Source organism: Sorex araneus, chromosome 3 (genome assembly GCF_027595985.1).
Source record: "Sorex araneus isolate mSorAra2 chromosome 3, mSorAra2.pri, whole genome shotgun sequence".
NCBI classification, from domain to species: Eukaryota; Metazoa; Chordata; class Mammalia; order Eulipotyphla; family Soricidae; genus Sorex; species Sorex araneus.
In genome coordinates, this window is record NC_073304.1 from 238,869,858 (window position 1) to 238,885,093 (window position 15,236).

The 15,236-nt window shown below is 64.8% G+C and overlaps 1 protein-coding gene across 1 annotated transcript; it reads right to left on the minus strand.

Moving 5' to 3' along the window:
* Positions 1-746: 746 nt before the first annotated feature.
* Positions 747-8,002, minus strand: NOTUM (notum, palmitoleoyl-protein carboxylesterase). The gene is made up of 11 exons (XM_055131899.1): positions 7,602-8,002; positions 6,894-6,946; positions 6,729-6,824; positions 6,544-6,604; positions 6,409-6,467; positions 6,158-6,260; positions 5,857-6,048; positions 5,654-5,754; positions 5,214-5,361; positions 4,761-4,808; positions 747-4,655 (listed from the first exon to the last, which is right to left on the minus strand). Exons 1-11 carry the CDS (start codon positions 7,928-7,930, stop codon positions 4,349-4,351), a joined length of 1,497 nt encoding a protein of 498 aa, XP_054987874.1. The 5' UTR covers positions 7,931-8,002; the 3' UTR covers positions 747-4,348.
* Between the last annotated feature and the right edge of the window lie 7,234 nt (positions 8,003-15,236).

The following is a 15,236-nucleotide window of genomic DNA, read 5'->3' on the forward strand; positions in this document are numbered from 1 at the left end:
TCCCAGCCTCCTCCTGCTGGGTCACTCACAAACCACCCCAGGCCCATGGCAGCGGGCAGGTTGGAACCCCACAGAGTTCAGCAGGACGGCTGCTTGGTCAGCACACTCATGCCTCGCAGAATGGGGTCATCTGTGGCCGCCACAGGGACTGAGACGCTGGAAGGAGGTCCAGTCCCCACCCTTCTTTGGGGTGGGCTTGGGGCCACGTCTGGCAGTGTTGCTGGGTCAGTGCTGGTGGTCCTTGGAGGGCCACGTGTAGTGCCGGGGCCACAGAGGGATTGGTCTCAGGCAAGGCAAGTGCCCTTAACCTCTACGGTCTCTCCAGCGCAAGTGTCTCAGCTTTGCTTTGCCTCTGTTTTGGGTCCACAGCCTGCAGTGCTCCGGGCTGCTCCTCCTGGCTCTGTGCTCAGGGAGTCTGTATGTGGAGGGTTGGAGCCAGGTGTCGCGCGAGGCAAGCGCCTTAGCCTCAGGGTTCTCGGGACCCCATTTGTTTTGTGTTTTGCTTTGTTTGGGGGCCAAACCTGGTGGTGACAGGGATTCCTTCGGTGCTTGGGGTAGCTTCCAGAGGTGGTCGAGAACCATGGGCTGAAGGACCGGAGCGGGGACACCCCCATTCTGGCCCACTACAAAGGTCGGCTCAAGCAAGCCCCGCCCACACCAGGCCCCGCCCACACCAGGCCCTCACCTGGGAAACCCCGCCCACAGCAAGGACCCGCCCTCCCGCCCATGGCAGGGCCCCACCCATAGGGTCGCTTGTTGCTGATTGGACAGACTCTTCAGGGTCTTCCAACTTGTTTTTGTTTTTGGGTCACACACAGCATGACAGGGAGGTTACTCCAGGCTCAGGCACTCAGGAATTACTCCTGGTTGTGCTCGGAGGACCATATGGGATGCTGGAAATCGAACCCCGGTCTGCCGCATGCAAAGCAAACGCCATACCCATTGCTCCAGCCCCAGGGTCTTCCAAGTTTTTTGCTTTCTATTTTTGTTTTTTTTCTGGCTTTGGGTCACACCTGACAGTGCTAAGGACTTATTCTTGGCTCTGTGCTCAGGGATGACTCCTGCACGGGGCTGGGGGACCGTATAGGATTCCAGAAATCCAACCCAGGAGAGCCACGTGCTCAGGGCTTATTTCTGCTCTGCGCTCAGGGGTCATTCTTGGTGGGTTGGGAGGACCATATGTGGTACTGGGGTTCCAGAAGGGATTGGGTGCTTGCAAGGCAAGTGTCTACCACTGTACTGTCGATCCAACCCCAGATTTATTTATATATATTGGGGGGGGCACACCCAGGGATGCTTAGGGTTTACTCATGGCTCTGCACTCAGTAGTTACTCCTGAAGGTGCTCAGGGGACCATATGGGGGTACTGGGGATCAAATGCTAGTCAGTTGCATGCAAGGCAAAAAGCGCCCTCCCTGCTGTCCTGTCTCTGGCCCCAGATTGAATTTTTTAATGCGGTATCTATTAGTATAATTTTTTAAATAATTTTTTTGATTTAGAATGCTCGCCTTTGCAAAATCTTAGGACTCTTTTGTTTGGGTGCCACACCCAATGATGCTGAGGGGTGGGGTTAGTTCCGGCTTTGCACTCAGGAAACTCCTGGTGGGGCTCAAGGAACCATAAGGGGTGACAAGGATCGAGCTTGGCTGGTCACATGCAAGATAAAGGCTCTACTCGGCCCAAGGCTTTATTTTGCTTTTTAGGTCACACCCAGCAATGCACAGGGATTACCTCCTGGCTTTGCACTCAGGAGTTACTCCTGGCGGTGCTCAGGGGACCATATGGGATGCGGGGAATCGAACCCGGGTCGGCCTCGTGCAAGGCAAACGCCCTCCCCGCTGTGCTATCGCTCCGGCCCCAGGGCCCAGGACTTCTTTTGTAGCATGATTCAGATGTGCAGAGAAACTGGGCAGAGAGATTGTCCCACACTGGTCACGTGCTGCATGGAGGCGGAAGTTAGACAATGTCCCTCCCTCTACTCTTGGGCCCACAGGGCCCTTAGCTTCCGCCCTCAAGCTGTGGCATCTCTGGACTCTGGACCCAAGGTCCAGCATTTCCTTGTGATCACATAGAAGGAGATGGGTGGGTTGGGGGTGAACAATTCCTTGGTGCCCACCCACATGTCCCAACAGGATTCATCAGCTGACCCAGGCGTGGGGTCCCCAACACTGTCCCTGGAGGATCTCTGTGCCCAGCACGCATGTAGGGCCTGAGAGATTTTGCTCCCTCTCCTCTATGGGGGAGCCTTGGGGGCCATCCCGGCAGTGCTCGAGACTATACTCAGTGTCAGGCTGGAATGAGGGTTGCTGCGTTAGTATCTGCATGTTGAGGCACCCTTAATCCTTTTTCTTTCTTTTTGGGTCACACCTGGCAATGCACAGGGGTTACTCCTGGCTCTACACTCAGGAATCACCCCGGCAGTGCTCAGAGGACCATATGGGATGCTGGGAATAGAACCCGGGTCAGCCGCGTGCAAGGCAAACGCCCTACCCACTGTGCTATTGCTCCATCCCTGAAGCACCCTTAATCCTGCACTGTCCCAGGAGCCCCATGTACATAACTTACTTGGAAAGCCTGGTGGGGGGGTCAAGTCTTTTTTCTTTTGTTCCTCTTTTTACTTTTCTTTTTTTTGCAGGGGGGGGAACACCTGGCAATTCTCAGGGGTTATGATGCTTCTAGTTCTGCACTCAGAAATCAATCCTGGCAGTGCTCAGGGGACCATATGGGAAGGTGGAAATCAAAACCAGGTGGGCCTTGTGCAAGGCAAGCACCGTCCCTGCTGTGCCATCTCTCCAACCCCCTTATTTTTATCATTAGCAGCCTCGGGGCATGATTTCATCCTTCGGGTAGAATTCAAATCTGTGTTCTTTATGCTGTGGCCTCACCACGGGCTGCTGTACTTGCCCACAGTGGGGCCCTGTCCTCTGGCACTGCACCACCTGCCCCGCTCTCTGGGACACGAGCAGCAGGGTGAGCTGCCGGGGCCCCAGGCCTGCCGGAGACAGAAACAGATGGAAAGTGCCCCTCTCCAGAGCCCCTAGGCTTTCCAGGAGAGTGAGTAGGGCGCACACAGCCCTCTCCTGGGGCGCAGCTGCCTAGCTCACTGTCGGGAGCACAGGGAAGCCCTGCTGAACCCACCGTTAGAACTTGGCATCGAGCACAGTGGACAGAGGTGTCCCCAGCTGCAGCCGGAGGCACGGAGCTCAGCGCCCAGCCCGACAGGCACGGAGAGCGTGTGCGCATGCGCGCGCAACGGGTGCGCGCGCAGCGGGTGCAGGGCCAGGCTTGTCCCGGTGCCACCGATGACGGACAGGAGAACCCCTAGATGAGATCCCTGAAACCGGTGCGCTGGGGGTGGCCACCCTTTGGGGACGCCCGCAGAGCGCTGACAGACCCCATGGCATCAGCTGTCCTGCAATCGGGGCTCACTCCACTGGTGCAAGTTGCCCTTAAACACGGCTGCCGCCAGCCTCTTGTCTTTGGCTTTTTTTCCATTATAAAAAATATATATATATGTTACAAAACTTTACCATTCATCATATATTTCTTGCTTATTTTCTTTTTAAAAATTAAAAAAGTCACTTTATAAAATAATACAAAAGGGCAGGAGGCTGGGGCGGTGCTGGCCAGCAAATCCAGGACTCCTCGGAGGCGAGGGATCCTCAGGAGGTGGCGCGGGAGAGCTGAGCGGGCTGCTCCACGCAGGGCGCCCCCAGCTCCTGGGGGGCACCTGCGCCCCAGCGCCCCCAGCTCCTGAGGGGCCCTGTCCCACGCCTCGAACGCCCTCAGCTCACCAAGGGGATCCCACGCCCCGTGCGCCTCCAGCTCCCAGAGGGGATCCCGCGCCCCGGACGTCCCCAACTCTCCGAGGGCCCGCCCCGCGTCCCAGACTCCTCCAACTCCCCGAACGGCCCCGACCCGTGCCCAGAGCGCCCCCAGCTCGCCAAGGGGATCCCGCGCCCTGGACGCCCCCAGCTCCCCGAGAGGCCCTGTCCCGCGCCCCGAGCGCCCCCAGCTTGCCAAGGGGATCCCGTGCCCGTGGCGCCCCCAGCTCACCGAGGGGATCCCGCGCCCCTGGCGCCCCCAGCTCTCCGAGGGGACCCTGCGACCCAGGCGCCCCCAGCTCCCCGAGGGGACCCCGCACCCTGAATGCCCCCAGCTCACCAAGGGGATCCCGCGCCTGGACGCCCCCTGCTCGTCAAGGCCCTGAACCCGTGTCCCTGGCGCCCCCAGCTTGACAATGGGATCTGGCGCCCCGGGAGCTCCCAGCTCCCAGCTCGCCAAGGGGATCCCGCGCCCCGGGCGCCCCCAGCTCGCCAAGGGCCCGGACCGCGGTCCCGGGCGTCCCCTAGCGGCCACCGCTCAGCATCCCCAGCAGCTTGCTGGGCTCCAAGCCCTGCTGCTCAGCCACTGACTGCACGTCGAAGCCCAGGTGCATGAGGAACTGCGCCACGTTCATCTCCTGGCCCGTGAACTGGTCGCGGATGGTGGGGCAGGACGGGTTGCAGTGGGGCCAGGGGCAGCTGTCCACCAGGTGCATGGGGCAGCCCTTCAGGGGGGTCTTGTTGCCCCTGTGGGCTTCATGAAGACTCCTGTCCCAGCAGTGCAGTGCCCGCGGCAGGGACGTCCCCTTCACCTGCACCTCCGTCCAGTGGCTGCGTGCAGAAGCGGCTCAAGCTCAGGAACCAAACCCTTCTGCAGTGCTCCGCAGGGGTCGAGGGGCGGGCGAGCTGGGGGGGAGGGGCACCAGGGCTACCGACCTTCGGATGATGATCTCATGTGAGAGGCAGGCGGGGGCAAAGCTGGCCCTGGTAGGGAGGGGAAGAGGCCGGTGAGCCCCTCCGTCCCGCACATCCCCCCCACTCAGCGCCGCTGGAACGCTCCTGCCTGCTCTCAGGTGGGGCGCAGGGGCTGTCCGACAGGCGAATTTCAGGCACTTACTGGCAGTTTTGGGTTCTCAGCAAAATGAAAGGGAGGAGGAGACCACAGCCACCCAGCCCCCACGCAGAAGCACCTCTGGGAAACGCATACCCCCGGGGCACAGTCCACACCTGGCTCACTCCCCTACCTCCTGCCCGCGCACCTCACAGCCTCTGGGCTCCCCGAGCAGCCCGCACGCAAGCTGGCGGGTGCCCATTCGCCCCCGTCGCTTGCTCCATCCAGGACCACCCTGCTCTTGTAGGAGCCCCTCCTGGCCGCCCCGGCGGACTCACGCCACGTCCTTGAGCGTGTGTCTGAGCTCGCGGCCCACGTTCTGGATGTACAGCCACTGGTCCTCCTGCAGAGGCTGGCCCGGGATGTGCACATTGTCCACAGTCAGCTGGGCCTCATCAAACAGCCACTGGACCACGAACACCGGGCCTGGGGGGGGCGTGGCTCAGCCCAGCGCAGCACTCTGCCCCCCATCCTGGCCTGGCCGGCTCTCCCCTCCGCCAACCCGCTGTGCCTGGTGGCACCATGTCCCCTCAGCCCCCGCTCCGGGTCTGGGTCCCCGGGGGCCTGACGGACCCCAGCGCATGGGAGGTGAGCGCTGTCCACCAGGGCAGGGTCCGTGAGAACTGCACGGGCACGCCTGGCCAAGCGGTACGGGGCGGTGGGTGTGGCCGGGAGGGGCTGGTGGTACCCCCAGGAATTACACCCCACGACCACTCACAGCGCAGTGTCGGGTAGATTTTGTAGCCGAAGAAGCAGTTCCATTCCTCGCCCTCCTTGAACTGCCGCCTGCAGCGCTCGGGAACCAACCCATTCCAGTACCTGGCCGGTCCTGCAGGTCAGGCGCCGGCCGTCCGGACGCCCCGCCCCTCGGACGCCCCGCCCCTTACCCGGCACCTGTCCGGACGCCCCGCCTTCTCCCACCTGATGCCCCGGCGGATGGCCTCGGTGGGTGCACAGGTGATGGTGTCCACACAGTCGGTGTGGTGGTACTGCTGGTTGTCCAGGAACCATCCCGAGTCGGCCAGGCCCCGCACCTGGATGCCGGGGTAGCCCAGCTGCTCCAGCTGCTCCGCCACGCGATCCACGTTCAGGAGCACCCCCGTGCCCCCGGCGCTGCAGGAGGGCAGGTGTGAGGCCGGGTGGGAGGGCCTGCTCCTGCAGAGTACCTGGCCCGCGCCTTTGGGACGGGGCAGGAGGTGCCCCCCACGGGTGCCCAGCGCACCTGCTCCCCGCCAGCAGCAGCACCTTGGCCCCACTCAGCCCCTGGTCCAGGAGCTCTCGGACCACCTCCTGGATGATGAGGGCGCCCATGAAGGCGAACTCACCTGCAGCACAGGGAGAGGGAGAGGTTTCTGGGGGGCCTGGGTGCGGGGAGGTGGGGGGCGCTTAGAGAGTCAGCAGGGCTGGGCCCTGGGGAGGGCGGCCTGGCCAGGTTTCCCAGGCTGGGGAAGGGGTCGGCCCTTGGTGACTCACTCTTTTCAGATTTGGAGGACACACCGCTCCAAACGTCACTGGAACAGTAGGGGATGAAGCTGGAATACAGGGGCCGGTGAGCGGCCGGGGCCTGGAAGCCAGCACCGAGGGGGAGCCCCAGGGAGGGCCACTTACACCATGTTGGCGTTCCACCAGTGGGGGTTCTCCTCGGGCTGCGAGGACAGGATGCCAGTACCTGCGCGGGGGACAGGGGGCCTGGGCACGGCGGCATGGGGGGCTGTCCCCTCCCGCAGGGGCAGGGCTCAGGGCCCTGCGTGGGGACGCCCGCCCTCCCCCCTCCTTCCGGGCGCCCTGCTGACCCGTGCGGGTGCGAGGCCAGTCCTTGGAGCTCATAAGGCGCCGCAGCGTGTCGTAGCGGGACGCGCAGTTCTCGCGGTTGAAGCAGTACCAGCCTCCTGCGGGCACGGCCTGGGCTCAGCCCGCGACTCCGGGGACCCCCCACCGCCTCGGGCCCCGAGACGCACCTTCCAGAAACACCAGCCACCGCCGGCTGCCCTTGGACTCCTTCAGGTAGTAGCTGCGGGGCGGACGGTGTCACGGAGCCGGGACTGCGCCCCCGCAGCCCCGCGCCCCCTCGGTCCACCTGCCGCGGCGCGCGGACAGCGGCCGCGCGGGGGCGCTCGCGGCCCGGCCCGCAGCGGCGGCCGCGCCGGGCCCGGGAGGGGGCGCCCGCGGGGCGGGAGGCGCGAGGGGCCGTGTGGTCCGTGGAAAATCCCCACGGCCCGCCCCGCGCGGGACCCGCGGCGAGCTCGGCGCCGGCAGCCGCGCGGGGGGCGGTGCCGCCGGCCCGTGATGCCGGGGGCGCTCGTGGGGCGCGGGCGGCAGGGCGCCAGGCGGGCGTGGAGGGGTGAGGCGCCAGGCTGGCGGGGCCGCGGCCGGCGCGGCGCCCGGTCCCGGGGGCGCCCCTCGGGCCCGCCCCTCCGGCCGGCGCCCCGCGGGGCCAAGGCCCACCTGCGCGCCGCGCCTGCGGCCCCTGCCGCGGGGCTCGGGCGCGAGGGCCCGGCCGGCACCTCCTCCCGCGCGCGCCGGGCGCCGGGGGGCGCGCGGGGCGCAGGGCGACGGGGCGCCGGGGGCGCGGGGTGGGCGGCCTCCCCGCGGGGCCCGCGTCCCGCCCGCCCCGCGGCATCCCCACGTCGAGCCCGCGCGGGGCCCGGCGCGGCCGCGGGCCTTACCCGGCGGGGCTGCCGTCGTTGCAGGTCACCGACGTGTTGAGCAGGAGGTGCAGGCGCAGGTCCTCGTGCAGCTGCTGCGCCGAGCAGGGGTACAGCGACTGCGCCAGGCTCTTGACCTGCGCCATGAAGCTGTCCATGTTGCCCTCCACGGCCGTGAAGTCCAGCGGGAAGCTCTCCACGGGCGGCTCGGGCGCCGGCGCCGGCTCGGGCCGCGGCGCGGGCGGCGGGGGCGGCGGGGGGCCCCGGCGGCGCCAGCCCTTCCTGGCCTGGCCGCCCCCGGCCCCGTGCAGCAGGCCCAGCAGCAGCAGCACGCGCACCCCCGGGCCCATGGCCGGTCGCGCCCGCGCGGGGCCACCTGCGGAGCGCGGCGGAGCGGCGGGGGGCGTCGAGGCGCGGCGGCGCCGTCGGCCTGGGCGGCGGGCTCGGCGCGGCCGCGGGCGGCGGCGGCTCTGGGTGCGCCGGCTCCGGCCCGCGCCAATGAGCGGCGGGGGCCGAGCCTGGGCGTAGTTTGCGGGGGCCGCGGCCGCCGGGTGCCCGCGCGTTAGATGTGCCGCCGCCGCCCGGCCGGCCGCGGGGGAGGGGGCCGCGCTCGCTGCTTTCTTGGCGGAGGCTTCGCCTTTTCTTCCCAAACCGCAAGCCTGACGGAGGGGCCTGGACTACCCCGGCGCGGCCGCCGGAGGCGCTCCCGGCCCGGCTCCGTGGGGGGCAGCGCGGCCCGGGCCGCCCCGCCGCCGCCCCCTCCCCGCCGACGGGCCCACCTGAGCCGCAGCCGGCGCCCCGCGCCCCGCGCCCCGCGCCCCGCGCGCCCGCCGGCCCCGCTGGCGCTGGCGCGGGCCGCGGCCACTTTCTTCCCGAGCGGCCCGGGATCAAAGCGACGGCGGACACCGCGCTCCGCCGGGGGCCTCCCGGAGGACCCGAGCCGACAGGTGGGGCGCGGCGCCCGGGAGGCGGGGTACGGCAGGCGCGCCGCCACTAACCGGGACGCCCCAGCCCGGGTTGCCCGCCGCCTCGCGGCGCCGGGTGCCCTCACCCCACCTGGCGCGTGCGCAGCGCCCCGCGCGCCCCGCGCCGCCGTCGGATGCCGGGCCGGCCAGACGCTGGCCGGAGTCCTGGCTCCCGCAGTGATGTCCCGGAGGCGCTCGGCGGCTTCTATACCCATTGCTTGGACAGGAAATGGGCCTCGCCCGCTGGGGCAGGAGTCCGGAGCAGGGCAGGGCGGTCCTGGGGGGGTGACCCCCTGCAGGTGTGCGGCCCTCCCCTCCCGTTTCCCGACTGAGTTTCCAGCCACACCTGACCCTGACCCGTGTGCGCACCGCAGGCTGAGCAGGCGTGGTACTAACCCCCCGGGGTGCCAGTGCCGCGGGAGCTCGGGCGGAGATGCAGAGGACTGGGCAGGCAGACCTCCCTGTGTCCGGGGCAGCCTAGGCCCACTGTGGGCATGGTCCAGGCGAAACAAGACCCTGGGGACTGGCAGACCCAGGAATCTCATCCCGGCCTTTTGCCGGCCATGCCACTCCCAGCTGGACGGCAGGGTGATCTGGCTCACAGCTGTCTCCTGGTAGCAAGCCTTGGGCACCTTCGCCACCTTTCCTGTGCCTCTGCCCCTCTTCTTGGAGTGACAGTGCAGCAGGCAGGGCATTTGCGTGGCACGCAGCAGAGCCAGGGCTGATCCCTGGCACCTCGTATGGTCCCTTGAGCACCGTCTGGAGGGATGCCTGAGCAAAGAGCCAGGAGGAGTAACCTGAGCACTGGGTGTGGCCCAAGAAAACAAAAAATAAATAAAATTAAAAAGTAAGATTTTTTGAGCCAGAGAGAGTAGTGGGTAGCGTGCTTGCTCTGCATGTGGCTGAGCCCGGTTTGATCCCCAGCACTGCATAGGTGCCCAGAGACCATCAGGGATGATCCTGGAGCACAGAGCCAGAAATAAGCCCTGAACACCACCACCCCAAACCAAAATAATTATTGTGTGCAAGTCATGAGCTCTCCCCCTAAACTATTTCTCTGTCCTCTGTCCTTTTCATTGTTTTTGCACCACAGCCAGTGCTCAGGGCTGACTCCTGGCTCTGCACTCAGGAGTCAGGAATTACTCCTGGGGTGCTCCAGGGACCATAGGGGGTGCTGGGGATCCAACCCGGGTAGGCCACGAGCAAGGTAAGCACCCTCCCTGAGTACCCTGTCCCTGGCCTCCCCGGCCTCCCCGCCCTCCTTTTGCAATCTTTGGTTTTGGAGCACACTCATCCGTGGCACTCGGGAGCTGCTGGGGGGCTGCCCCTGGGGGGCTGTGCTGGGGTCTCCGGCCGCACCCCTGAGGCCAGGCTGCCCCCTCCTCCCGGTGGGGCAGTGACCAGGCCTCCATCAGGGCATCTACGGGCACCTGTGGAAGACTGTTCGCCAACAAGATCCCAGGACAGAGATCCACGTGGAGTGCAGCCCGGCCTGGCTACACCCAGAGTTCACTCATCCCATGTCTGGGGAAACAGCCCCGCTGCAGACACGGAGGGCGTTAGCCCCTCGGCCCCACTCCAGGGCCTGGCGAGCACAGCTGGGAGGGCATGGCCTACATGCAGCCACTCCGGCTTCCATTCTGGCACCACAGAGCATCTCCCGAGTCCCACCTGGGGGGATCCAGAGCCAGGATTAAACCCTGAGCACTGCCAGGTGTGGACCAAAAAGCAAAACAAAAAAAAGCACTTCCAGACTTCCTGCTCACTCTTTTAAGAGTTGGGGGCTGGTGTCTCACAGTGGGGGGGGGGGGTAAAGTGCTCGCCTTGCCTGTGACGACCCTGGTTCCATCCCCTCCACCACACGGGGGCCCTTGAGCACCACCAGGTGTGGCCCAAACACAAACAAGAGAACAATGTTGTGAGGGTCACGTGTGGCTTCTCCCAGGGGCGGGGTGGGGATCGGGGCTCACGCAGAAGAGACACATATCCCCCCGCCTCAGCCGCAGCCGCTGGCCAGACCCTCCGTCCTTTGGAACTGAGAGCTGACTCCGGGCCCTTGAGCCTTGGTGGCCGCCCCCGCTGACACAGACCGGCTCTGTCCCTCCCCCATGTGGCACGGCTGCTGCTGCCCACTGCCCACACCGGTGCAGCAGCCTCCAAGCGGGAGGGGTCAAGCTCAGGTTAAACAGCAACAGGCCAGATTCCATCCACCGTCTCACCCCACCTGGGTCACGTGTGGCCAGGACGTGGGGGAGCTGGAGCTGTTGTGTGAGCAGGCGGCCGCCGAGGACGGGTGGAGGTGGGTGTCCGCTCGCCCAGTCTGTGGGTACTGACCGTCCAGTGCTCACGGTTTCCAAGGAGCCGCAGGGCCAGCCTGTCTATAGGACGTCAGTCTCTGGAGGCCTGGCCCAAACCCCGCTGCCCGCCGCACCTCGGGGGCTGTGCATCCTGCGTCCAGGGCATGGCAGGGATGAGGACTGCCAGGAGACGGCCCAGCCGAGCCTGCTTGAGCCACTGTGGGCTTGCGCGGTTCAGAACACGCATGAGGCGTCACGGAACTGCTGTCCCCTCATGGCGAGGTTTGTGTGGCCAGCCGGAGCACTGGTGGGCAGGAGACTGGAGAGCGGGCTGGGGCCCAGACTGGCCCCGGCTGCCACCACACTGGTATCGGCCTCAGGGGCTGGCCAGGACACTGCAGCGGAGCACGAGGTCTCTGACAGGAGGGACTCCCTGGGGATGGCGGCCATCCCTTAGGAACCCCGCAGACCACCACCCAGGGCCCCCCACTCTGACATGGGGACGAAGACAGGGCCCACCAAGGGCGCCGAGCCCTTCCAGGGGGCTGGGAGCCGACGCAGAGACTACTGTGGCGGAGTAAGCAGTCACGAGGGTCTCGGGCAGGGGACAGTGGAGCAGCCATTTCCGCCGCTGGGCAGAAGCAAGGGGAGGAACATTCTAGAAGCGATGGTCTGGGCAGGAGCGGGAGCAGGGTTGGGAGGTGTGGTCGGGCTCCCTGAGGGTCCAACAGTCCCAGGGCCTGGCCAGAAAGCCCCGCAGCCCAGCCCTGTGTCTGAAGTGGCCGCCTGGGGTACAGCTGCCGCTGTCAGGGGGCCCAGCCGCTGGCCCCGCCCACCCCCACGCTAACCCCCATCAACAGGAACCCCCTGGATGCGGCAGCGCAGAGCCGCTGGCCCAGAGCCATTGGCGGGACCCCCAGGGCCAGGGGCCGCGGGTAGTCAGGATACCTGGGTCCTGGCGGACAGAGGCATCGCCCACTGGAGCTGGCCCCCGAGAGGGTCCCACGGGCCCCCTGGACTGGCCTGGCCCTGGACACAGTGAGGGGCGGGGCTGGGTGGGCCTCCCTGTGCCAGCGGTGGCCGCAGGTGGGAGGCGCGGCCGCACACCCGCCTCGCTCCACACCCTAAGGAGCTCGGGGCCCATCCTGTCCCGTCCTGTCCCCGGCCTGCTGGTCCCCACGCGCTGCCATGTGACCTTCCCGCCCTCCCTCCCAGCTTGTGATGCGCACGTGGCCTCCGGGGAGGCAGAAAGAAACCCTCAGATCTGCCACTGGGAACCTCTCAGCGCCAGCGACATCAAAGGGGCGCGGGCGGGGGCGGCGGATGCGTCTCTTAAAGGGCCAGGCCACTTGTTAATTCAAAGCAGACTCTGGGAACAGCTGTGTGCCCGGCTGGTGAGGGCGGAGGGCAGGTGGGGACCCCGCCAGCCTTGGCTCGCTGCCTCCCGAGGGCTCGGCCACGGGGGCTCCCTGCCAGCAGGGCCCGGGGTGCGAGTGGAGTGCAGGGTGGACTTCTGAACCGTGAAGTCCAGCGTCATTATTACCTGCGTGGGCGGGGGTTCGCGGTGAACCCCCACCCCCACCTCATGTCAGGCTGAGCCGCCCCCTGGCATGGGGAAGGCGCTGGCAGCTGCTGTCCCTGCCCCGGCACCGTCCAGGCTGTCTGTGCCCAGGAGGGAGAGCAAGCAGAATACCAGTCGTCAATGGTGGCATGGGGTGCCTCTGGGGGCCCCAGGTGACCAGGCAGAGCGGGGGTGGGGGTGGGGCAGCAGAGTAGGAGCCTTTGATTCTCCGCCTTAGGCGATACAGATGTTTCCAGAAGGAACTCCTAGGAAGTAGGTCTTGAGCTGCTTAAAATTCCAATTCTGGGCCAAGGGATGGCATAGCAGAGAGGGCGCTCCCCTGCAGGCGCTCCTGCTGACCTGGGTTCGCTCCCCAGCAGCCAGTATGGTCCCTTGAGCCCTGCCAGGAGAGATCCCTGAGCGCAGAGCCAGGGGTCACCCCAGGAGCACTGCCAGATGGGGCCCATTCCCCGAGTTGTAAATGCGATTGCACCTGAAAGTCCAGGCTGCAGCTCTGCACCCTGAAGCCTGTGCGGGGGCCAGCGCTGGACTGGCTTCCGCCTTTCCCCAAGGACCAGTGAGAAAGCCCCCGGGTCATTCCAGGTCAGAGCCTTTGGACTGTGCCCCCTGACCTGCAGGAGCCTGGCCCCATTCCCGCGCACCCACGCCAGCACCCTGACCCCAGACTCGGGCTTCCCTGGCCCTTGCGGGGCCCTGCCCTGAGCCCGGGTCAGTGACTTGGGAGGTAGGTGATAAACAGGGAGCCTGGGCCTGCTGGACACAGGGACACTTGGTGCTCTGGACACCACCAGGCCCTGGACACAGGGATACTCAGTGCTCTGGAATGTCCCCGGGCCCAGGACACAGGACGGTTGGTGGTCTGGACCTCCCGGGCTGCTGAGGCGCTGGCATGGCCGCTGTGATGAGGAGACCACGTCCCTGCTCACCTGTTGCGTAAGAAGGAGGGAGTCCAGGCAGTACCTGGCTTTGTTCTGCCCAGGGGGCACCGACCTCCTGCTGGTAGCACTGGGCAGGGCTGAGTTTTTCCTGTCACCTCTCCTGGGTAGCTTTTTTTGTTTGGGGGGCCATACCGAAGGCTCAGGTGGGGCCCATTCCCCGAGCTCCTGGCTCTGCTCTCAAGAATCAGTACTGGGGGCTGGAGCCATAGCTTAGCGGGTAAGGTGTTTGCCTTGCACGCGGCCGACCCGGGTTCGAATCCCAGCATCCCATATGGTCCCCTGAGCGCCGCCAGGAGTAATTCCTGAGTGTAGAACCAGGAGTAGCCCCTGTGCATCGCCGGGTGTGACCCAAAAAGCAAAAAAAAAAAAAAGAATCAGTACTGGCAGGCTCAGGCGACCATATGGGATACCAGGTATCGACCCAGGTCAGTCACATGCGAGGCATGTGCCCTACCTGCTGTCCTATCAGCACTCTCACCTTACTTTGTAATTTAATTAACTTTGGTTTGGGGCAACATCGGTGCTGCTCAGGTTCTGGCTCTGCAACCATGGGTCTCCTGAGGAGCTTGGGGGACCAAATGGGGTGCCAGGCATTGAACCCAGGTTGGCTGCGTGCAAGGCAAGGCCTTCCCCACTCTGCTGTACTCACTTTTCCACACTCTCCAGCCCTCACTTTTATTTTTAATTTATTTTTATTTTATCTTTTGTTTGGAGGCCACACTCAGTGATGCTCAGGGGTGACTCCTGGCCCTGCACTCTGGACTTTTTTTTCTTCCCTTTTTGGGTCACACCCAGCGATGCTCAGGGGTTACTCCTGGCTTTGCACTCAGGAACTACTCCTGGCAGTGCTTGGGGGACCATATGGGATGCCGGGGATTGAACCTGGGTTGGCCGCGTGCAAGGCAAATGCCCTACCCTTTGTGCTATCACTCCGGCCCCTGGAGTGACTTTTGGCAGTGCTCAGGCAACTATATGAGATGCTGGGGACCGAACCTGGCCGGCCACGTGCAATGCAAGTGCCCAGCAGATACCTGCTGTGGTATCTCTTCAGCACCACTCTGACCATTTGCATGGTCAGAGCTGGAGTGATAGCACAGCGGGTAGGGCATTTGCATCAGACGCAGCCAACCCGGGTTCAATTCCCAGCCTTCCATATGATCCCCTGAACACCGCCAGGAGTAATTCCTGAGTGCAGAGCCAGGAGTAACCCCTGTGCATTGCTGGGTGTGACCCAAAAAGTGAAAAAAAGAAAAGCAAAAAATAAATTTGCATGGTCACACTATAGCAGCGGAGAGAGTACAGCAGGCGAGGCACATGCTGTCCCCCGGCCCTGTCAGGTGTGATCCCTGAGCACAGAGACAGGCATAAGCCTTGAACACCGCTGGGTGTGCCCCCAAAGAAAACAAAATGTAGTCATGGGGTCCAAGAGAAGATGCGGGGGGAGGCGGTTGGCCCGTGCTGATCCTCAACGCCAAGGGGGGACTCCCAAGAACAGCTAGGAGGACCCCCCAAGCACTGTGCCAGATGTAGCTCAGCCTTTCCTCCATAAGCACTGCAAAGAAAAGAATGTCTACCTCCATAATGACAAATCAAAAGGGTGGGAACACCCCGAAAAGGCACAGTGCACCCAGCAGGGTACAGCCGTTGTCATGAAAGAACGAACACCAAGCCTTCTCAACACCAGCGACTCTTTTAGTGAAAACACTCAGGACAGAAACAGTGCCAAGCCCCGGGGGCAGATAAGGGTCACATACAAGATTGCAAGCAGGAGGCCTGGGTCGGACCCCGCATCACAAGGACCCCTGAACACTGGAACCAGAAGTAGCCGCCTTGGCACGGATGGATGTGATCCAAAAGACAAATGAAGTGAAATT

Coding starts and splice junctions, on each gene's coding strand:
- NOTUM (XM_055131899.1), bottom strand. CDS start 7,930: ATGGGCCCGGGGGTGCGCGTGCTGCTGCTGCTGGGCCTGCTGCACGGG. Junction 6,261..6,408: donor GTCCTCCAAATCTGAAAAGA/GTGAGTCACCAA, acceptor CCTGTGCTGCAG/GTGAGTTCGCCTTCATGGGC. Junction 4,809..5,213: donor CACACGCTCAAGGACGTGGC/GTGAGTCCGCCG, acceptor CCTCCCTACCAG/GGCCAGCTTTGCCCCCGCCT.